The 24,920-nt window shown below is 39.0% G+C and overlaps 1 protein-coding gene across 1 annotated transcript in view; it reads left to right on the plus strand.

Moving 5' to 3' along the window:
• LOC136864503 (pickpocket protein 28-like) overlaps window positions 1–11,228 on the plus strand; it is a 158,817-nt gene extending 147,589 nt beyond the window's left edge. Inside the window, exons 12-13 of the mRNA XM_068226833.1 lie at window positions 5,679–5,770; window positions 11,062–11,228. Of these exons, the coding sequence (XP_068082934.1) occupies window positions 5,679–5,770; window positions 11,062–11,183 (214 nt within the window). The 3' untranslated portion in view covers window positions 11,184–11,228. The remainder of the gene's footprint in view (window positions 1–5,678; window positions 5,771–11,061) is intronic.
• Window positions 11,229–24,920: the final 13,692 nt, after the last annotated feature.

Below are 24,920 nucleotides of genomic sequence, written 5' to 3' on the forward strand. Positions count from 1 at the left end.
ACATTTTTGAAACGATTATTGACAAGATTCTGGTATTAAGAAGAGGCAGTAAAGGAGGAACTGCAACCCTGTTAAGGGAATTTGAAGATCTAAAAAAAAAAAAGAGATCTTTTTATGAGATTGGGGTTACGTCAGTTTGACTTTTTCCTTGAAACGTTAACTCCTAACATTCATAAAGCAGACGCTGCTTTGCGAGCTGCTATTACAGCAAAAGTGAAATCACAAGTTACTGAAGAAATCCAATCAGAGAGCGCCAGAGAACACAAGAACATAATTGACTTGACTCATTACACTGACCGGGTGAACCGCCGAGGTGAGTGGTCAGGTCGTGGGGGTACTTATTCCGCCGAGCGGTTGCGGCACGTCTCGCCCTAATCACTTGTTCGCTACTAGGCCAAATACTTATCACATTAGCGGAGCACTGTCTCGCCACAGGACTCAATAGGTGTAATTCCGGCTTCTCGCTCGTCTTCACTACTTGCCGTGACTCTCCACGAATCGGTTAGCTGCGTCCAATGACATTTTGTGCTTATTTTCGCTAATTTAAAGAAATGAAAGGAAAGGATTAGGTAATAAGGCAACACGTTTCGCCGCCCGTCTCACAATCGCGGCTGTATATAGAATCTCTGCGAATGGATGTAGGATTTTCAAAATGAAAATTATTGTTCCTATAATCATGATATCAGTAGTGACCTACAAGTTCGCTTGCTTGGTTAACATAAGACAGCATTGCAATTAGGACTGTAAGTTGGAGAGTACGTTCACATTTTGATATTCGAGTTTAAACTGAATCATCCTTTCTTCGTGTACCAATGGAATGCAATATATTTTTGCATGTTCAGTGCTTTATCCAATTAATTGGAATGAAAATGACCTTTTATTTCGGCCTTTTCCAGACAAAACTCAACTAAATAACATCTCACAACCCGATCATAATAAATTCTTATGACACAGCCCTTTCTTAACAAGTGTCCAAAATTTCGAGACTTTTGTTATCATTGGTTAAAATGTTATCAATTTAATGCGGGATGCGCTTCTGGGCACTGCAGAGTCGAAGTTGTGCTTAAAATCATTATGAACGTTGCAATTATTGTTTCTATCATAAAGATTTTTAAAGTCATTGATTTTTAAACTGAGTTTTATTTAAAGAAGACATGTTTACTAATGCGCGAGTACTTTTAAAGTCATTGTTTCATTCCGATGTATGATCATGTAAAACTTAGGTAAATTATATACGAACCTTGCACACAGAAAGAGGGCAGCTATTATTTAATGTGATTTGGTTCGTACTGGTCCAGTTTTTCGTCTTTTATTGACGTTTCAACTCGAGTATCGATACTTTTGACACTGGTAATCATGTAGTATTGAAAGTGTATTTAAATCCAGTTCTCTGTTCAGTTCGTTACATAAAAATGTTTTTGAATGACTTCCAAGTTGAATTCCATCAAATGCTGATGTAAGACCTACTTTGCAGGAACTCCAATTCTTTTTTTTATCAATTACCGATATAATAACACCCCCCCCCCTCTCCCCGTACAATCGTTTGTTATGTGTCGGGCCGTACTCTTGTGTGATTAAATATTCCACACCTTTACTTGTCATCATCATCATCACTACATCTGACGATCTTCTGCTAGCCTCTTCATGTTGTAGCGTACCCAAGGGTAAATACCCTCTAGGACGATGCTTCCATTCCTCTATGAACATCCCACTACCTCAGGGTTGGGCAGAGAGTGGGTTGGTTGTCGGTTGGGTCAGGATAAAAGTCGAAGTTCTACACTAAAATATCAGTCAATGACAGGAAATGGAGGTATAACACGAATGAGAAACAATCATAGGGGGTAAGATGGATTTATTGATAAATATCCCCGATCATATTAAGAGAAAACAATTAAAATCAAGGAATAATAATATGTTAAAATGAACTCAAAAATATAGAAAATAAATGGAAGTTAAAACGTTACTCGAATGATAAGACAAAGTTTGAAATCAAATCAGATTCAACAAAGAACATTATATACATCAAAACTGAGCTTCTTCTTATAGTCCATTGTTTATATTGTATGGCAACAGGTGTACGCAAACACTGACATGTGGTATTTCCGTATGGAGTTACACACTATCGCATCACAACGATACGGTTTCCAAAGTTAAGTGAAAACGAGAGTCGCCGAAATGCTACCGTTAAATAAAAGTTACATTATAAAGAAAAGTTACGACGAAAAGAAAAATAATTAAGACGCAATGGAACGCTATGTAAGTTATGCAAAATACTACGGGCATATCCTATACTATATTTACAACAATTCAAATAATCAAACTAGACACATCTATATACATCGGATATCGAGTAAAGTCTTAAATGCTACACAGATTCTAATGTGAATCCCGGTTCACTGCAAAAGATCTAGACAGAACTAGATAAACCACCAATACTTCAGCACCTCGGGCTGTTCCCTTTTAAAACAACGAGACAAGGTATACAACCACATATAACAATGTAAAACATCATCCTGTAAGGGAAAAAACATAAAAATAACCCTTGATATCATGAAGAAAGCAATGGGCAACATTGCCTCCTTCTGCTGCATTTGAGCGCTCAACAGCGCGGTTATCCGTCATGTACTTCCGGGTAGATTACGAGCTGAAAAGAAATGTTGAACTCAACACTACGCTAAAGTTTGGATTCTGTCCCCCGAGGCTGTCACAAGGAAATATCGTCTCATTCGCGCCTACTAATAAACACAAGGCCAGTAATCAGCTTGCCATGAGATCACGTCTTTCGCCGGCTACACGGAAACTCACGTATATTCATTCCTTCTTAGCATGCTTTTACCATTGAATAACATCAGACTCAATAGTCTGGAATTAATACTGTCCATTCTGATCACAATATAAACTCAGAAGACACTTGGCATGCACACACATCTACACAATATTCTTTCTCTTGTCAGGCATACAATCAGCCTGCACCAATACATTATAATTCAGCATGCAATCTTTATCTCTTATTTCTCATAAATCCCATTGGCCTTCCACATTATGAGACTCAATTCGTGTCCTTTGCAGACCATCAGGCAAAACAGTCCAACTTAACTTCAAAGATCTTATTCTAACAACGACGTTCTGCAGCTCCTTCAGTCAGCTTCCGTAAAATCATGCATCATGCAGAATAGCTTTACCTGTCTCTCTGAATAACCGAAATAAAATTAAATAATACGTATTTAACGTTGTATTAAGATGAACCTGTCAATCTAGCCCTTCTAGCATATAAATATAAGGAAAACTCGGAATATCCTACACTAGGTAACATGCATAAATGAACAACAACTAATCCTATCAATCCCTCATTTTCCCAATCATCTAATCATAAAGCAAAATGAAAATAAAATAAACATGCATTATTCTCGTATCCGAATCTATCATAGTAACAAAATTAAACAAACACATACCGTCAGGCTTACTTTACATGAAATTAAAATTCCTATCTACACTGCCCTAGTACCTTAACATAACTTACATATCATGCCATAAATAACACATGCGTCTTAACTGAATTTCACATGACGACTCTCGGGATACCAGGATAGCAGCTTACATCCCAGCTGATTGAGGGATTTACACCATGTTAATCACAGCATTAACATGTGGGAATGCACTTCCTTCTTCTGCATGCATAGCCATCATCTTGCTGGAAAATAATTCACTGGAACACAGAAGACTTTGGTTGACAATATCTTCGCTGCTCAATGCTACGAGCCGAAATACCCTTTCTCTTTACAAGATCAGCTAAACACACTGATACATTTATAATAAACACTTCACTTATTTTAAGAGCAGCACACGGTTCGCTACGAAAGTTCCTCGCGAAACGCGCCCGTCGCGGAGTAGTGAAACAATAGCACGTCTCCTCTACACTTGCTACACAGCGGTCACTAAACACCGTCTTTATATATTGAAAGTAAACTCTGCCAAAATATACTCTTCCATTTACTCAGGAACAGTAAAATCTTCCAACTGCACAATTTAAAATATTATTTAGAACCAGTTACTGTTACTGGAATAACACTACATTAATCACGATCACCAATCAGAGTTTGTGCTTCCGCACTATCCAAGCATTTAACACAGAGTGACGCTCTCGAGAGCTTGGGTTACTGAGGAGGCTTCTGTGACGCCATATTAATACTGGGGTTCCCGGGTGTCTGAACCAACCACCAATCAGAAAATTCGTCGTATATGATGACACAATATTTATTGTGATATATTTACAAAACACAGCTCAAACACTAGCAAATCTCTTCCACCAATTTTTATATTGCATTTCCAAATATATCTGACTTCTGAAACTGTGGAAAACCGATGAACGACAGAAACTGACTTAGCAACTGAGCACGTTGGTCATTCTGGAATTAAGATTTGGCGCGGTTTAGCCTTCATGTTTGCCAAATCCTGAATTTCCCATTGGCTGAAATATCTTGCTTGGTCAGCATCTAATCTACGTGTCGATCCTTGCCAACGCTTGGTTACGCCACCCTTTCTCACGGTCACACGGAAATATGAAGCAATGTCCAGCGACTCACTGTCTTGCTCAACATCCGGTATCAACTATCTTAGGATACGATACTTTAACATATTAGGCTGTAACTTGTATGAATAAATTTTACATATTGGGTCAAATAATATTCTAATTATTATTATTATGGGCCGGCAGGATACGGCTCATCGTTGCTATATGTACCACATGCTAGTTCATCGACGGAATGAAAGTGATAATGAAAAATGTCTGCCAATTGTGGTTCTGATATAGTTAAACCGGTGTTTCATTTCACATATTCTTAATAATATTACATTACGATTTTTATATTATTATGTGAGGAATGTAACATTTTGGTACGTATCCAGAGTAATTATTTTAAAAAATTGTATCAGCTCGTTTAATTTCTAGACTATAGTAGACTAATTGAAGAATGTCATCTCATACAGAATAATTTCAATTGCTAAAGTTGGCTTTAACATTTCCTTTAAAAGCGGGATGTTAAACAGCAGGTCCATGTGCCCTAACAGCAGAATGTTGGCTGCTAACAAACTCCGCGCAGAGTCCAGGTCATTCAGGCGAACAAGAAGAGCCCAGCTAGTTTCAGCTTTTAAAATATGTACCGAAGACTTCCTCCGACGTTGAACGGTGACAGCGACAAAACATCAGCACATCGCGATAAAAGAAAAGCTGCCGCACTATTTGTGTTACTTAAAGCGGTTTACATTCTATATTAACTTTACTTAGTAACATATATTTGTTTTATTTCCACGGCATGAGGTCAACAGGAGATAGCGTCAACAATTCCTTGTGTAATATACTCCGTGATTTACAGTGCATAACATTATTTTTAAATATTTTATGCCTTTAATTTAATTATTTCATAATGTCGAAATTATAAAAAACGCAGACAACAACAACGATGACTTCGTCATAACAAAATGAACATACGAACGTTTTTGTAAATTTAGTGCGTTGATATTATTACACATTTAACTGATATTTACCACATTACAAATGTCGCACTCTTATATTACATGAATATCCAGCCCTAGTCATGAGCTGTGTTTTCTTGCTTTGCACTTTCGAAGCAAAAACGTATCATGTTTTGTCAGTGAATTCGTAAATTATTCTGTTTCAGAATCAGCATGGCAAGAGTATACATCTTCTTCAAGGACACCCAGTTCATCGGAAGCCGACGCAGCGAGCTTTACGGAGACACAGACTTCCTAGGTGAGTCGTCAGCTTTGTACACTCTCTAGAAGTTGTTACTGTTAACTTTATTATCACACTACTGCAAGTCACCATTGCTACCGGGATATTTACCAATTGCGATGTATTTCTGAATAATAATAATAATAATAATAATAATAATAATAATAATAATAATAATAATAATAATAAATATCATAGATGAGATTAGAGTGACCTTTAGAATCATTGTGATGTTTTCAAACTTCGATAGTTACCATATACTTAGCTGGAGTCAATGTATAAATAGTTTCGAGAAAATCGGTAGAACAGACTATAATTTCAATTAATCAATTAATCAATCGATCAATCAATCAATCAATGAATGAATCAATCAATCAATCAATCAAACAAACAAACAAACAATCGAACTATGGAATGAACAAACAAACATACAAACAACTCCGTGGCCCTACCGAAAAAAAGACTACTACTGTATTTTCCTAAACAAGAATCTTCTCTTGACCAATTGACCAATAGCAGAGTTTTTCGTCATCCATAGACCTGTCCCAACATTCAAAATACTGTTGTTTTAAATGATTAATATGAGGAATATTTGTTTTGTAGTAGACTTCTTTTCGCAGTTGACTGCATAGAAAATAATCCATCGGATTAAAATATGTTCTACAGTGTGGCCATAAATTATGTTGTATGAAATCACTGCAGTAGTGTCAGTCAGTCTAACCTAGTCAGCGTTCGGTGACAGACGTATTGTGTGGAGGTGTCAGAAGAGCCGGCGTGGAATGTGAACGGTGGCCAGTAAAGTAATTCGAGAGGGAAGAGGAAGATGATTGGCGTGGATCAATATCGTGTGGCTATTGGAAGATGGCAGATAAAATGGAAAAAGGAGATAGCTAGAAATAAAGGAAGTATAATGGAAACAAGAATGATGGACGAGATGATATTGGCGTCAGTGGTGATTATGATACTACTAGTTATAGGGGGAGTAGAGGTAAACCCCCGCCCGACTTCTAGTGGCAACATGAACTGGGAAGACGTGGAGATCATTAGAAAAGTGGTGAAAGAAGTGGTGGAAGAAGTATGCCCGTTTGAGCAGATTAAGAATATGATGAAAGAGCAAATGAAAGAACTTGAGCATATAAGGCGGTGGATACAGGGAAAAACAGACGAGATAATGAGTAGAGTAGAAACCAACGAGAGAGAAATCATATCACTCAAGTCAAAGTAAGGGAGATGGAAGGAGAGGTGGTGAAGTTGCGAGCGGAAATTGAAGACTGTAACCGAGAACGGAGGAAGAAATGCCTATTCATATATGGAGTACCGGAAGACAAAGCAGAAGATAAAGTACTGACAACATACAAAGTTGTGGAAGTCATCCAGAAAATGATGAGAATTAATTTTAGCGAAGTCGATATGGATGATGTAGAAAGGATAGGTAAAAAACGGGGTGATAGACCGATAAAACTGAAGCTATTCTCCACCTTGATGGCGGAAGTAGTGATAAGAAGTGCAGATAACATACGGAGCACAAAAATTTGGATTAAAGAAGACATTGGAGAGAAGGGGTAAAGAACATAAACACTCTGAAGAAACATTTGGCCAGGGCTAAATTACAGGGGTTAAGAGCTCATATTAAGGGTCAAAAATTAGTAGTGACCAACGGTATTTGGACTAGAACGTGGACTGCGAACAAATTACGAGAAATGGAAGATGGCAGGAATGACGAAGTAGTAGTTGGAAAGAGAGTGGAGGAAAGACAAGCCAGAGACTGTAAAGTGGGGGATGAAGGACATGGGGGGCAAAGAAAGAAACAAGGATAGTAAGGTAAAAGAACCAAGCTCGCAGCATGAAGGAAGTAACTTGATAGATTTGTTAACCATAGCGAACAGGGAGGTAATGGCAGAGATGAGGAATGTGATAAGGAAGGAAACCAGGGAGACCTGGGCATTAACGAAGGAGTCCAGGACGGAGGCCAGTGGGAGAGAAGATAGAAGGATACAGGGAGAGACTGTGGGAGTAGAAACACAAGACGTAACAAGAGTAAGCAAACGAAGTGAAAACACAACTGGGAAGCAAGAAGAAGAAGCAAGAGGTGCCCTAGTGAGAGGGAGAAGTCTGAGCCTAAGAGAGTTATGGGGCAAAGAGAACAGAGTAGACGAAGGCATTGTGACAAGAAGCAAAAAGTTAATGTGTAGTGAGAAGTAAATGGCTATATACACGATAATAGTGGAGTGTATGCGTGTTATTCATAACTATGTTAAGAGCTAGTAAACGACGGGTGTGATAGAAGAGAAGTTTCCAGGTGGTCAAGTGTGTAGTGAATGAGGAAGAGGGTGTGATAAATTGGTCAGATGATAAGGAGAAAGATAATATCTGGTGACGGTTGGTTTATGAGCTGGGGTCCTAGTTATCCCAGTTATCAGTGAGTGAACATGGCTTCATTTAAGGTGGTGAGTTGCATGGGTTCTAAAGTTAACAAATATAGTGAATTAATAGAGGTTGAAGAGTGATCAACAAGAAAGAAATGTGAAGTGTAATAACTGCACATCGGCACTACAGTGGAGATAACACGTAGTCAGGTTAGCAATATAAGTAGAATATAAGAAAGGTCAGTGTCTAAGAAAGAATGTGCTGAGTGCGAACCCGGCCGGAAGTGGAACCGTCAGTGGTCTAGTGCAGACTCAGCCCGACACAGCACTGTACTCTGCTCAGTTATATGTTGCCAGTTTTAGCTTCACATTGCCAAAAATGCCATACAGTCTATAGATGGAATTACCCTGTTGCAATAGTTCTTTTAGTCTTCGTTTTATCCCTTTTCTTAATAGCAATATTGAGCTTTTATATTTTATTATTATTATTTTCAGTACTACTAGCTTTCGTTTATCCCTGGTCTTAATAGCAATATTGAGATTTTTTGAGGTTTTGTTCATATCTAAAAAGATAACATTGACTCATGGACATTTGATTGTTATTATTTCCAGCAACTTTGGTTTTCCACATTTGGTGTTAGCTATGTTTACTATACGAGCATTATTCTATGTGTATAGTATTTTAAGCTGTCTAGGTTGGGCATTATTATTTTTCTCCCTTAATGGATCAATAAGGCCTCATCGCTGTAGATCTGGAAGAAAAATAAAGGCTTTACTTTACTTTACTTTACTTTACTTTACTTTACTTTACAGTAGTGTCAGTTTTGTTCAATGAGATGGCGCCTCATCTTGCATAAAGCGATAATTTTGCATAAGCTTATATTTCTGGAATAATCTGAGCTAGGACGTCTTCACAACATGATTGTGCACTGAACTTGATTCCTTTTTCAATAAGTAGTTAGTTTATCCTCTATTTTGAAACTACAGCAGAAACATTACGGAATATAAGAAATTTGATATTTTGGGCAATAGTCTCTCAGAGAAAGGACGACATGAAACTTGTCGTAAGAACAGAATGGAATAGCATTTCACCAGAAGTCACCAAAAACGTATTGCAGTTGTACCTCGAGGTTTGGAAGCTGTCATACCTGCAAGACAAAGTAGTGTGTAGCTCATATGAGAATGACAAACTGTGAATTCACTTTTGTTGCTGGACATCTGTTTCGTTTCAGAAATGAACGATATATTGCATTTATTTTAACACTTCGTTAACAATGCGGCAATACATCTACAAGTTAATTTTGTATAAGTGCAAATAAGTCAAATTTCTGCTTTGTTTATATTTATATGAAGTTCTCTGCTGTATGTAGACGTTTGTTTACGACTGTATATTTATCTAGTACTCACTTTTCCCATGAACTAATCTAATATAAACATTTCTCTGTGGTAGCTTCTTGAACTTTCATACGTTTCGCATGTTATTGTCGTTTGAGTCATCAGTCCGTAGAATGGTTCGGTGCAGCTCTCCATAACACCCTAGCCTGAGCTAATCTTTTCATTTCTACGTAACTGCTGCATCCTACATCTGCCCTAATCTGCTTTTCATATTGATACCTTGGTCTATCCCTACCGTTCTTACCGCTTACACTTCCCTCAGAAACCAACTGAACAAGTCCTGGGTGTCTGAAAATGTGTCCTATCAATCTACCTCTTCTTCTTGTCAAATTTAGCCAAATCGATCGCTTCTCACCAATTCGATTCAGTATCTCTTCATTTCTGATTCGATCTATCCATCTCACCTTCAGCATTCTTCTGTAACACCACATTTCAAAAGCTTCTATTCTCTTTCTCTCTGAGCTAGTTATTGTCCATGTTTCACTTCCATATAACGCCACGCTCCAAATGAAAGTCTTCAAAAACATCTTTCTAATTCCTATATCAATGTTGGAAGTGAGCAAATTTATTTTCTTAAGACAGCTCTTCCTTGCTTGTGTTAATCTGCATTTTATGTCCTCCTTACTTCTGCCATAGCTAGTTATTTTACTACCCAAGTAACAATATTCATCTACTTCCTTTAAGACTTCATTTCCGAATTTAATATTTTCTGCATCGCCTGACTTTCTTTGACCGTACTCCATTACTTTTGTTTTGGACTTATTTATTTCCTTCTTGTACTGCTTACCCAGGACGCCCCCCCCCCCATACCATTCAGCACTTTCTCTAGATCTTCTACAGCCTTGGATAAAATACCAATATCATCGGCAAATCTCAGGATTTTGATTTCCTGTCCTTGGACTGTGATTCTCTTTACAAATTCTTCTTTGATTTCCTTTATTGCCTGTTCTATGTAAACATTGAAAAGGAGAGGGGATAAACTGCAGCCTTGCCTCACTCCTTACTGGATTGCTGCCTTTTTTTCACAGCCCTGTATTCTTATCACTGCTGGCTGATTTGTGTACACATTGTAGATAATTCTTCATTCTCGGTATGTGATCCGATGATCTCCAGATTCTCCAATAGCTTGGTCCAATCGACATTATCGGATGTCTTTTCTAGATCTATGAACGCCATGTATGTGGACTTGTCCTTCTTAATTCTCTCCTCTAACAGTAAAATCAGGATTGCTTCACGTGTTCCTACATTTCTTCTGAAGCCAAATTGATCTTCTCCCAACTCAGTTTCAAATTGTCGTTCCGTTCTTCTGTAAATAGTACATGTTAACATGTTGCAGGCATGAGATACTAAACTAATGGTGCGGTAGTTTTCACACTTGTCAGCACCGGCTTTCTTGGGAATATATATAACAACACTCTGCCATTGGTGTATATTATTCTAGCTTATTCCTGGAGAATGATAGCGGGAACTAGGGAGTCAGGAACTGTCTTATTATGAATTTCTTTCGTAAGGTAATGTTGTGAATGGTTTCTATTTGTTTCGTTTCAGCGAACTGTGGGGGTCTTCTTGGTCTTGGCTTGGGCATCAGTGTCCTCAGCCTGGTAGAACTTCTGTACTGGCTGGCTCTTCGCGTATTCCGCCCGGATCGTCCAACTCAAGATTCTCAGTGACTTGAAACCCATTAGTCTCCTGAGTGTAATGTACAAATTATGTCTATCACCAATACATTCAGAATATGATTGTTTCAACATATCGCTACCCTAGTTCAGTACCGAGATATCTAAGGAATGGAGAAATAAACAGTTCAACGATTCTACGTATTGAGTAAGGAAATGTTTGATATATGAGACGTATCACACTTCTGTTCCATACACAATAATTGTAATTTACTTACCAAATAAGAGAGTCCTATTTTGTGAAAATGTTGTTATATTGCATCAGTTTAGAGATAAATTGATTATGATGTTGACTTGGTGATTATTATAGCGCCGCTATGCGATAATGTTAGGGAAGAAATACTGACCCGCAGCACAAGTATCACGAACTAAAATTCGGTTCATGCTATACTCAACCATAGATGACAGAACCTTTCTGGTCAGAGTTCTAAACTCAAATATTATCGCATAGCGGGTTTTCTGGACGTAACGACATAATTTCTTCTTCTAGTTTGCGTCATAAACCTATAGAATAGTTCGATGCAGCCCTTACCCCCACGCCTACTCCACCGAACATCACGTCCCTCGAAATCCAATTGAACAAATCCTCGATGTCTCAAAACGTCTCCGAATAATTTACCTTTTATTCTGGTCGAATTTCGTTAAATAAATCTGTCATCGACCTCTATTCCCTTCCTTTCCACACAAGGTGCTGTCATTGTTTCATCCACATGCAATGCTATATTCCAACGCAAGTCTTCAGAAATATCTATGTCTGAGACGAGTTTTAATTCCAGAGTACATTTGACACCGTCACCGAACTACTAAGCTGCGAGGTTCGAGGGCGTGTAGCTGTGACCTTGTATTCAGGGCATAGTGAGTTCGATCGAGTCCTACTGTCAACAGCCCTGAAGATGCTTTCCCATTTTCACACCAGGCAAATGCTTGGGCTGTACCTTAATTAAGGCCACGGTCGATTCTTTCTTGTCGCTTTAAGACCAGTCTGTGTCACTATGAATCAATGCCAAAAACAAATAACCAAAGCATCTTCTTCCATTATTTGTTTCCGGTATAATAATATTCATGATTTAGGATAAGAAGTGAGGCTTAAATTCGGGAGATAGTGGGTTCGAACCCCACACGGCAGCCCTGACGGTGGTTTTCCTTGGTCTCACATTTTCACACCAGTCAAATGCCAGAGCTTGGTTTCTATAATTCGAACTCATGGTAATGACTTTTTCCAAACATTTAGAGTTTTACAGTGTTAAAGTTTATATTTATAACTAGCTGATGTACCCGTGCTTCGCTACGGGATTCTCAGAAAGACTGACTTGGTGGTTTTCCTAACTGAATTCAACATAGGTCATTACAAAAACGTCAGTAGGAATTTAGCGATTGAAAGCAATGTTATCATATAAAATACTCGATCAAATGAAAAACCGCACACTTTCTCACTTTCAACGAACAGTACTACGGTGCCGATCTAACAGTCCAAAGTTCCAGAGCTGGAACAACCAGGTCGCAGACTGCCATGAACACTCCTCTGTCATTATTCCGTTAAAAATGCACACTACTCATTCCAATCAGTGCCCCAGAGTAGGGATTGAATAGCTCGATTGCTATGATGCTATTTTTTTTTTAATGTTTTGCTATTTGCTTTACGTCGCACCGACACAGATATGTCTTATGGCGACGATGGGTTACGAAAGGCCTAGGAAGTGAAAGGAAGCGGCCGTGGCCTTAATTAAGGTACAGTCCCTGCATTTGCCTGGTGTGAAAATGGGAAACCACGGAAAACCACTTTCAGGGCTGCCGACAGTGGGGCTCGAACCCACTATCTCCCGATTACTGGATACTGGTGAATGCTATGATGAACCAGTGTGTTACGTTCCTGCAGTATCAGAAAATGTATGAACCAGAGGAATGGCATGCTAAAGAAGAAAGTTTCCCAACTCCCCAGCTATTTCCCGCCAGTGTTCAGTCAGGCTGTTATACTCGGTACGCAGTAGTAATCCCATCTATCGGAGTTGACCGGCACCATAAGAAACGAAGAACATCACAGCAAACAATGGTCAATGTAAAGTAATTGTTGATCAGTGTTAAGCGCTTTGGATACTGTAGGCCTTCTGAAATACCACTCTTATCATAGTCGGTACAGTAAAACTGAATGAAACATAAATGATCGGAAATTGTATTGTCTATAACTTTTGTTATGTAGTACCGTACTTTTTTATAGCACCAATAACATAGGTAGGCTACCGGTATTTAAAATTAAATTTTAGGCGCCTTCCCCTAAACTACCATTTCATCTCGGGGAAAATAAAATTATTTACTGCCTAGACTGTAGTTTCTTATCCCCGACTCTATACAGCGGTTTTCATTAAATTCTGTTAACCCATTTTCTCGTGGCTAGGCGTTGATATGGACTTAGCAACAAAAATACAAATTCATTAATATCTGTGTTATCAGAGCCGGTAAGGTAAAAATGTATAAGACATAAATGACTGGAAATTGAATTCTATATAACTTTAGTTATATAGTATTTATCGATAGGACCGCTAAGAATATAAATATTCGATAATTACATTTAAGGCCTTCCCCTAAACTACCATTTCACTCAGCGTGAATAAAATGATTTATAGCCTAGATTGTAGCGGCTCATCCCCCGACTTTACATACCGATTTTCATTAAATTCTCTTCATCCGTTTTCTCGTGATGCGTGTACAGACAGACAGACAGACAGACAGACAGACAGACAGACAGACAGACAGACAGACAGACAGACAGACAGACAGACAGACAGACAGACAGACAGACAGACAGACAGACAGACATTACGGAAAAGAAAAAAGTACATTTTCTTGTTACTATGGACATGACCGATACAGAAATGCCATTCTTTTCAAATTCTGAGCAATGTACAGACAAAACTCTTATTTTATATATATAGATTGTATTGTTAATCCCCTTATGTTTTTTAATTGATTATTGAAATATTTATTACGTGGTTGGCGGTTGGAGGGCGGCCGCTACCGGCTATAAGTCTTTTATAAAGTAAAATTATTAGTATTTAGTAAATGTGTGGAGCCGGCTATTTATTGCATTGACTAAAGTGGCCTAATTACATATTTTACTTTAATTTTCTTTGTCCATAACGACTGTCGGCTATTATTTTATAAATTCGTTGTAGTATTTTGGATCCTTGTAGACACCTACAACATAAGTTCAGGAAGATTATTTTAAAACTCCTCAACAAATAAGAAAACCCTGTTTCTTGCTCAAATGCCTCCCCAACTGCTTTACATCACACGGTCTTATGGAGACGATGGGATAGGAAGCGGCCACGAGTGACAAGGAAGCAGCCGTGGCCTTAATCAAGGTACAGCCCAGCGTTTGCCTGGTGCGAAAATGGGAAACTACGGAAAATCAGTTTCAGGCTGTCGTCAATGGGGCTCGAATCCACTACGTCCCGAATGCAACCACACAGCTGCGCGACCCTAACCGTACAGCCAACTCGCTCGGTGACATATAAACATTAGGTAAAGTAAGACTAGAAGGGTGTCGACCTACTGGCCTTTAATTTTTTACTTGCGTGTGTAAGAACGTGTATAGTTTAGATTTATATTGTCCACATCTGCATTTAAACGAGAATGTATGGAACTTCAAGAGCAGCAACTGGCTTAACATTTTTGATTAGTGTTAAAAGTTACACTTCTCTTAACAATAACCATCACCACCACCATTATTTATCCCATGCAACTTTTCTTTATTTCAGATGATAACATTTGTCACTATTGTTATTTAAGAGAAACATTTAACATTTCGGGAGTGTAAAGGATTTTATTCATTACCCATTTTTATTCCTTAGTTGCAGGTCAAATATGAATATCACGGGGAATTACTCCACCTCCAGAAGGCCAGACGTGAATGCTGGTCAAAATGTGAAGCTGCCGTATCATTTATTTCTCCTGCAACAGACGCAAAGGTTGCGGGGGTTTTGACATAGAAACCCCTAGCAGTAGGTTTAATGTATTTACATCCCTTTCATGGCACCAAGTTCTCTAAGCGGTTCGTCTTTATTGTTATAAGGACTTGCTGCAATAACATACCAATTTGAAGGGAGAATGCGAAGTGCTGAATAGGGAAGAACTTTTGCATGACCGTTTACAAGACGACAGAATTTTACCAGGATTACGTATTCAAGAACTGGAAAAATTCGTGGAGAAACCAAATAAAATTTGTCAATGGCAAGATGGCGTAGAATGACATTACTAGACGAATAAGTCTGAGTGGTGTCTTTAAAAGTAGAGGAGATCACAATATGAAGATAAAGTTAAAATTCAACAGGACAAATTGGGGCAAATATTCGTTTATAGAAAGGGGAGTTAGGGATTGGAATAACTTACCAAGGGAGATCTTCAATAAATTTCCAAATTCTTTGCAATCATTTAAGAAATCAAACATAGGAGAATCTGATACCTGGGCGACTGCCCATCAGTAGTGATTGTAATTCTTCATCTGCCTAAAGTGAGAATGGCTCGGGCTAACTCGTGGGTTGTGAGGGCACTAATATCACTGAACGAGGTAAGTGAATCAGCGGACCTTTTCCTCTAACCCCCGTCTGAAATCAGACGTGCCCTAATTTCCTCATGAATGTAAGGCCCTATCTGTAAAATATGTAGATGTTACTAGATGTAGTTTAATAATGTCAATTATTTAAAGAGATTTTGTTTTATTTATTTATTTATTTATTTATTTATTTATTTATTTATTTATTTATTTATTTATTTATTTAAGGTGTTGTAAATATGTGTATATAAAGGTCTTTAGATTTAGTTTGAACTTGGTTATTATTTTAGGAAATTAGTGTTATTTATTTAAGGTGTATTTGTTGTATAATATGTTTTATTGAACGATATTTAACTGGGGAAAATAATCTGTTGTTGATAAATCTATGTTTCTATCCAATAATCGTAGATGGCCAATACAGTTTACGAGGAAGGGGAGAACTAGACCAGGAATGTGAAAAGATGATTGAATCAATGAGGAAAAGAAGACTCGAAAATGTAAGGACATCTGTTTAGAATGGAAGAAGAGAGGCTCACAAAACAGATTCTGAAATGCTTCACAGTAGAACGAACATTTCCAAGATGTGCTTCAGGGAGGTAAGAAAGGATCCTGAGCAGTCTGTAATAAATGGAGAAGACATCCTAAACCGAACAGAATATAGATCAGAGATCGACAGCTTCAGAGGATTCCGTGACGAACAGAAAATGAATAGGGGACGGATAGAGGGAAGAAGACAGCCTGCCAGAGGAAGAACGCAACGATTCTGGGCTGCAAAGGAAGCTTCCAGTAATGTGTGATTGTTGCTTAACGTTGTCTCGAATGGCCGTGAACGAATATAATAATAATAATAATAATAATAATAATAATAATAATAATAATAATAATAATAATAATAATATCATGGCAACACTAGGAACTTTTACAACAAGAAATGCTTATATAGTAAGTGACTACAACAGTATGGTGGTGGAACGAGAATGTCTTTACGGAAGTGAATGTCTAGCCTAGATAAAGTGGAAGTACTGTTGACGAGATTGACGAGAAAAATCTTAGGACCAATGAAAACAACAGAAGTTATAAGAAAAAAATGGCGGTAGGGTGTCATCATTATAACGGCTGCACGGTTTTGAGACTTTCCTAGACTTACTTATCAGAAATAAATTTGGTATTGTATACAACTGACCACGATGTATTCACGACAGCTAACCTCCAACTGAGAGCGCTAGTCAACACAGCGCCATCTTATAACAGAGTATCCCTGCGACGTCACATGTTTAGCGTCTTATTTCCGTGTGCCCGTCGTCGAGAAACGTAAGTCTACGTTAACATACCAGAACATAGAAAATATAACAGAAATAATAACAAAAAGCAGATGGCTATTTTTTGGTCATATGCATAAAATGAGTGATAACAAGCTGAAAAAACAGATATTCAAGTAAGTCAACAGCGATCCGGATACAAGAGCTCAAGAAAGATTAGAAAGAAATAAAATAATAGAAGAGAAACTAAAGAAATAAATATTTTTAAAAAAGCAGGTTTTAAGTAACCAGGAAGTGCAAAAATGGCCTAAATGTCTTTTTTCTTTGGCTTAAATATATCTACATACCCTTACGAACAATTTGATGTGTCAAACAGAGAAAAATGATATTTTTTCTTTGAATGTAAAATGCGACACCCACTCAGTTTTCGTATACAGGATGAAAATCAAATCGTCGCTGGAAAGGTAAAAGGTTGTATTCCACAAAGCTCCTCCTATCAATTATTCTCCTTAAGACTGGTCACGCCTCCCAGCCACGTATGGATACGCAGTCCATCAGAACAATGTCCGTTGTGTTCGTTTTCCTATGTCGACGATTAAACGAAAATGAACCTTACATGCATTGTACACTAGGAGTGCGTAAATACGTAATGCAAACGTACATTCCTACAGTACGGTACTGTAAGATTCATTTTCCTTTACACATGGGCATAGGAAAATGAACACAACAAAATTTGTTCTGATGGACTGCATATCCATACGTGGCTGGGAGGCGTGACGAGTCTTAAGGAGAATAATTGATAGGAAGAGCTTTGTGGAATACAACCTTTTACCTTTCCAGCGACGAAATTCATTATCTTTGTCCGAAGGGGGATGACTCTTCTTGTAAGTACGAAAAATCTACAGCAGATGGTGGAACCTACAAACGTCAGGGTGCCTTACCAATGCCAATAATGGAAGGTATAAAACAAATATATCCAGACCTCAGGGAAGTCTCTCTTCTAAAAAAATGTGTTCATGAAAAAACTCAGAATGTAAATGAAAGTCTGAGCAAGTGTATCTGGGTATTCACACACTTAGGATAGGTGCATATGATGCTGTGCTGACATTTAATGACGGTGTAGTATCAAGAATTGAAGTCTTAAAGCAACGAGAATATTACCTGGAAGTAACTGTAATGAGGTCCTTCGCTCCATGGACAGTGCTCGAATAGCGTACTCTATGTCAATCCTATGGCAAAGGAATCCACGACAGAAAGAAGATTTCAGCACAAGAAACATGAGGGAGATGAGGATGGTCAGAAGTATTATTGTACTGGGATGTTTTAATGTCAGTTTATTTAACTACTATTTTCCTTTTTCTCGATTTCTCACAAAAAAATGAATATAAATATACCATTTTCTCCGGAATGGTTGTAATAATCTTAATGTTTTTTTACACATGCAATCTAGTCTAAGATAATGCCTGGGAAGTACAATTGTTTAACTACCACCATTATTTGCAGAACTGTATGAAATTACACACTGCAAAAAGCTTGAAAAAAAAATTAAAAATCGTATCATATTACCAGAATACGGTAAGCAATTTATTGTAGATCCCTGAAATGAGCGACAACTGGAGAACTTATAATAGAAAATTCATTTTAATTCCATCAGTTGGTAATGAGAAAAAGGTACAAATATGCGTCAAAATTTTCAATTCACCCCCCCCCCCCCATAAAATGTCCACAAAACCTTTTCTGTTCAACTTGCGATAACAAAAGTGAAAGAAAACTTACATGAAGGATTCGTAAACATCTCCAGAAAATATCAAGAAATTACCTAGAAAACTTTAGGAGATATAAGAGAAAATGTGAATGGTTGCGTTTTACGGTGATTCGTACTTCCTGGTTACCTTCAGAATGGAACGATTCAAAAGATGAACATGAAAAGGAAAACCGCTCAAAGGTGGTCTGTCAAGCGAAAAATAACGCACAGTGCAATGATGAAGGAACGGAAGAGGAAACAAGAAGGAAGGAGGAATTGAAATTGACACGTGTCTCTAGCAGGGCTCAACGTAAATAACAACAAATATCCTGGCACTGCCTGTGCCTCTCCGTGTTTAGTGTCAGCCCGGAGACTGGTTGGATCCTCAAATAGCACCATCGTTATAGGGTGGTTTGCCTCACTAGGCTATTGCACTGGTCGTGCTCCAAACACCAGGCATATCCCATACTGAATGAGACTCAGACTTCAGTGGAAGCTACATTTTCCTCCGGCGTAGACAAAAAGAGAGATACAAAAATCCTTCATCCACAAAGAAATAGCAACAGGCGCCACACTTGTTCTACTAGGTGGCCAGGAGAAGGGAAGGCTGATTCGCGAGATGCTGGGTTCGAAACCCACTGTCGGCAGCCCTGAAGATGGCTTTCACACCAGGTAATATCTTGATCTTTTCTTTTTTTACGTCGCACTGACAAAGATAGCCCTTATGGCGAATAGCCTACTACTACTAATAAAATATTGTCATGCCTCCCCCGAAGGGTTAGGCGGGCCTCTTAGACGGTGACGCCGTCTCTCAGGCCAGCACATTTGTTACGGTGAAGGAGATTTGCAGAGAAAGACAGGGTTGGCGGCCGTGGCCTATACTAGGAAATGTCCCAGCATTCGCCTTAGTGGAGGAGAATGGAAAACCACGCAAAACCATTCTCAGGACAGCCGACGGGGGAACCAGCCCTTCTCCGTCTCCCGAATACAGAGCCGTGGCCACCCCTCCTCTGCTCGGTTGGTCTGTCGCAGTGCAGAGCTGTCGGACCAGCCGAAGCGCACTCTGTAACCGCCGACTGATGGCGAATATGAAAGGGCTAGGACTGGAAAAAAAACGACTGTGAAGTTAATGATGGTACAACCCCAGCATTTGCCTGATGTGAAAATGAGAAACCAAGGAAAACCATCTTCAGGGCTGCCGACATTGTCCCGAATGCAAGCTCACCGCACACCCAACCCGGTCGGTATCTTGATCTTTAACGCCACGGCTATTCCCTTTCGTATCCCATCATCGCCGAAAACCATTAGACTTCATGCAAGCGACTTTAAACATGCGCTCTATTCAGTTCAGTGTTAAACTCTTGTCTACGCCTGAAGGCACAGCAAGATCTATAGGCCAAACAAGTGTCGCATCTCACGGCCAAATGACGAACTATCAACGCCATCGTATTAAATGCTACTCTACCCAACAGATGGCGCAGCCATCCACGACTGAGAGTTTCGGCTATCGGTAGTGAGACAATGGTGCTTGGAGCGAGCCCCACTGTCTGCAAGAAATAGACCAGACTGGCGGGGATTTCTACAATGATAATGGAGACTGCCTTGTAAAAGTACATGAGTGGGACTGTCCTCCATGGCAAGCAACCTTCCACGTATAAATACCACTTCCAATCTGATTCGAAGTAAAAAATAAGAGCTATTCCTGTTCGAACTTTCGATGAGTCCGTAACAAGACTGTTCAAGTAAAACATGGGAATAATAATAATAATAATAATAATAATAATAATAATAATAATAATAATAATAATAATAATAATAATAATATTAATAATAACAGCAAAAGTGTGGTAGACCGCCTCTGTGGTGCAGTGTGGTTAGTGCCATCCCCGAAGGCCACCGAATTTGAAAAGTTGTACGAGGACTGGAACGGGGTCCATTCGGTCTCAGAAGGTCAACACAGTAGAGGGGGTTCGATTCTGACCTCAGCCATCCTCGAAGTGGTTCTCCGTACTTTCCCACTCCTCCTGCAGGCAAATGCCGAAATGATCAATCAATCAGTCAATCAGTAAATCAATACTGATCTGCATTTGGGGCAATCGCCCAGGTAGCGGATTCCCTATCTGTTGTTTTCCTACGCTTTATTAAATTACTTCAAAGAAATTGGATAGTTATTCCAATGCCTAACTCCCCTTCCTATGAACGAATATCCGCTCCAATTTGTTCTACTACTGCTACGAGCTTTACGTCGCACCGACACAGATAGGTCTTATGGCGACGATGGGATAGGAAAGGCCTAGGAGTTGGAAGGAAGCGGCCGTGGCCTTAATTAAGGTACAGCCCCAGCATTTGCCTGGTGTGAAAATGGGAAACCACGGAAAACCATTTTCAGGGCTGCCGATAGTGGGATTCGAACCTACTATCTCCCGGATGCAAGCTCACAGCCGCGCGCCTCTACGCGCACGGCCAACTCGCCCGGTCCAATTTGTTCTCTTGATTTCCAACTTTATCTTCATATTGTGATCTTTCCTACTTTTAAAGACACCACTCAAACGTATTCGTCTACTAATGTCATTCCACGCCATTTCTCCACGACAGGTCGGAACATACCACTTAGTCGAGCAGCTCATCTACTTTCTCTCAATTTTTCCCAGCACAAACTTTGCATTATTTTTGCAAGCTACTCTTTTGTCGGAAGTCACCCAGAACAAATCGAGCTGTTTTTCTTTGGATTTTTTCCAGTTCCTGAATCAAGTAATCCTGGTGAGGGTCCCATACACTGGAACCATACTCTAGTTGGGGTCTCACCAGAGACAAATATGCTCTCTCCTTTACATCCTTACTACAACCCCTAAACACCCTCATAACCATTTGCAGAGATCTTTAACCTTTATTAACAATCATATTTATGTGGTAACGTGAATAAAGATATTTCCTTATATTAACACCTAGATACTTGCAATGACATCCATAAGGAACTTTCACCCCATCGACGCAGTAATTAAAACTGGGAGGACTTTTCCTATTTATGAAACTCACAACCTGACTTTTAACCCCGTTTATCAACATACCATTGCCTACGGTCCATCTCACAACATTATCGAGGTCATTTCGCAGTTGCTCACAAGCTTGTAACTTATTTATCACTCTATATAGAATAACATCATCCGCAAAAAGCCTTATCTCTGATTCTACTTTACTCAGATCATTTATACATATAAGAAAACATAAAGGTCCAATAATACTGCCTTGAGGAATTCCCCTCTTAATGGTTACAGGGTCAGATAAAGCTTCACCTACTCTAATTCTCTGAGTTCTATTTTCTAGAAATATAGCCACCCATTCAGTCACTCTTTTGTCTAGTCCATGTGCACTCATTTTTGCCAATAGTCTCCCATGATCTACCATATCAAATGCCTTAGACAGGTCATTTGCGATACAATCCATTTGACCTCGTGAATCCAAGATACCTGCTATAACTTTAATGAATCCTTCAAGCTGAGCTTCAGTGGAATAACCTTTCCTAAACCCGAACTACCTTCTGTCGAACCAGTTATTAATTTCGCAAACACGTCTAATATAATCAGAAAGAATAATACTTAAGGCCACGGCCACTTCCTTCCGTCTTCCTTGTCTATCCCTTCCGATAGTCCCACCCATAACAAGACCCCTGTACAGCATAGCAGGTGAGGTCGCCTGGGCGAGGTACTGGTCCTTCTCCGCAGTTGTATTCCACACGAAATGTCTCACGCTGCAGGGCACTTGCTTGAGTCCGAGGGAAAAGGCAACCCTGCACGGAAAACGGATTAAGAAAGAAGGAAAGGAAGAAAGAAAAGGGAGCGTGGTAGCATAGTTTCATCATTACTAGCCTTTGATGAATATGGCTGAGGTGAAGTGGAACGTCACTTTGCAGTGGCTCGGATTCAAGTATAACAGGAAACGCACCGTGACTATGACATCAACACTCACGTAAATTACAGAATGACTGCGCAGGACTACTTAATACACCCGGATGGAAATGCTGGAGTGTACACAAAATGTGATCAGACGAAAATTGCTTAAGTGTCCGACCACAAACCAGACTGAAAGGAAAAATGCATAATCCCCGAGATTTTTTGACTTGTTAATACAGGGAGGTTTATCTGCACTTTGCCAGGAAAGGTTGCTGTGCGTTTTTGTATTTGTGCTTTCAAAACGACTTAAAATACGTGGCATAATCTTGCGTTCTGTTCTCTGTGTAATGGCATGAGTGTGTTATTCGAGATCCAACATGTCATTATACCTGATTATCTGGGAATTGTTCTAGCGAAGTCAAAACGTCATTAGCTTACTTTAAAATAATGGTCAACTGACTCGTTTTGCTGGTAGGGTTACCATATTCCCCGTGTTTACCGAGGAACACCGCTTTTTCAGACCCTTCCACGAACCCCGTTCAATTTTGCTATATCATCCGGTTTATTATTATTATTATTATTATTATTATTATTATTATTATTATTATTATTATTATTATTATTAATTAATTAATGTAATCCGTTTACCCTCCAAGGTTGGATTTTCCCCCGGACTCAGAGAGGGATCCCACCTCTACCATCTCAAGGGCTCTGTCCTGGATCGTGAGACTCTGGGTTGGGGATACAACCGAGGAGGAGGACCAGTACCTCGCCCAGGCGACTTCACCTGCTATACTGAACAGGGGCATTGTGGGGAATGGGAAGATTGCAAGGGATAGACAAGGAAGTGGGAAGAAAGCAGCCGTGGCCTTAAGTTAGGTACCATCTGAGCATTAGCCTGGAGAAGAAGTGGAAAACCATGGAAAATCACTTCGAGGATGGCTGAGGTGGAAATCGAACCCCCCGCCTACTTTCTTGATCTCCCAAGGCTGAGTCGACCCTGTTCCAGCCCTCGTTCCACTTTTAAAATTTCTAGGCAAGAAAGATAATTGAACCCGGGCCTCCAGGAATGGCAGCTATCACAGTAAGCACTACACAACAGAGGCGGGGTACGATCAAATTATTTAATGTAATTTTAATTTATTTTCTTCCCTGGCAGTCAGTAAATGGGAATACAACTACCTTCGGTCTTCTAGCCTTTTAGCTAATTCTTCAGACTTTGTAATAGGGAACATGCATGATCCGGGGTTTTAATTAAAAATATGCTAATCTGATTCAAAATTTCATGCAGAATTCAAAAATGTGATCAGAATGTACAAATAATAACTCCAAACATGATAAAAATCTACGAAAATGTCACGTCACGCAAGTACGCGATCTCATTGGTCTGACGTCATCGTACAGGTTGACTGAATTAGCAGACGAAATAACACGTAGTGCGCTGTGAGAAGCAGGATACACTTCGCGTATTTCTACTTTACGTTAGTGTCTAGTATTATTAAATTCGAGGTCTATACATCGGATAATAATCTGCGTGGTATATTTTAGACTTAAAATGAATCCTGCGCAGACAGTGAGGCAGAAAACTTATAAATGGTGTAGAGTTCCGATGTGCAATAGCACATCGCATACCATACCAAACAAATTGTTTATACATGTTCCAAAGACGCTAAAACTAGGGAGAAATGGATTTTGGCGAGCCGGAGAAATGCTGGTGATATATCGGGAAAGTCTACAGTTTATTTTTTTGAAGATTTTAACGTAAGATGAATTTGTTTGAATTTTCAAATCACTTTTCCATGTCCGCTGTTCTAGTGGTAAAACTTTAAATTTTAATGTATGATGCTTTATTTAAATGCTTCAATTACATCTTGGAATATGAAAGTAATAAACAGTGCATTAAATAATGCTGATTATTAAAGTATTCTCCAAACCTAACCTATGTTTTGGGTGATCCATGTCAAGATAATAAATCAAAGGGGTTATGAACCATTTTGACAGCTCTAATTCTACCAATATATCTTGGCATGGGACAGTTATGTATGTCTTTAATGAGCTTAATTGGTAAAGAAATTTAGGCTATATCTAAATACTCTATAAAGCAACAAAGAATAGGCGTGTACATCATGAAAGGAAACAACGTGAATTTAACAAATGTATAACTCTACACAAAACCAATGCTTGTTTGTTGGGGTCTTATAAGTTAACAATGCTCAATTATAATAATTATCATAATATTAATGAAATAAATACCATAATTGCACATAGGTGAAAATAGTGATGTAGGTG

The sequence above is a fragment of the Anabrus simplex genome, chromosome 1 (genome assembly GCF_040414725.1).
Source record: "Anabrus simplex isolate iqAnaSimp1 chromosome 1, ASM4041472v1, whole genome shotgun sequence".
Taxonomy (NCBI): domain Eukaryota; kingdom Metazoa; phylum Arthropoda; class Insecta; order Orthoptera; family Tettigoniidae; genus Anabrus; species Anabrus simplex.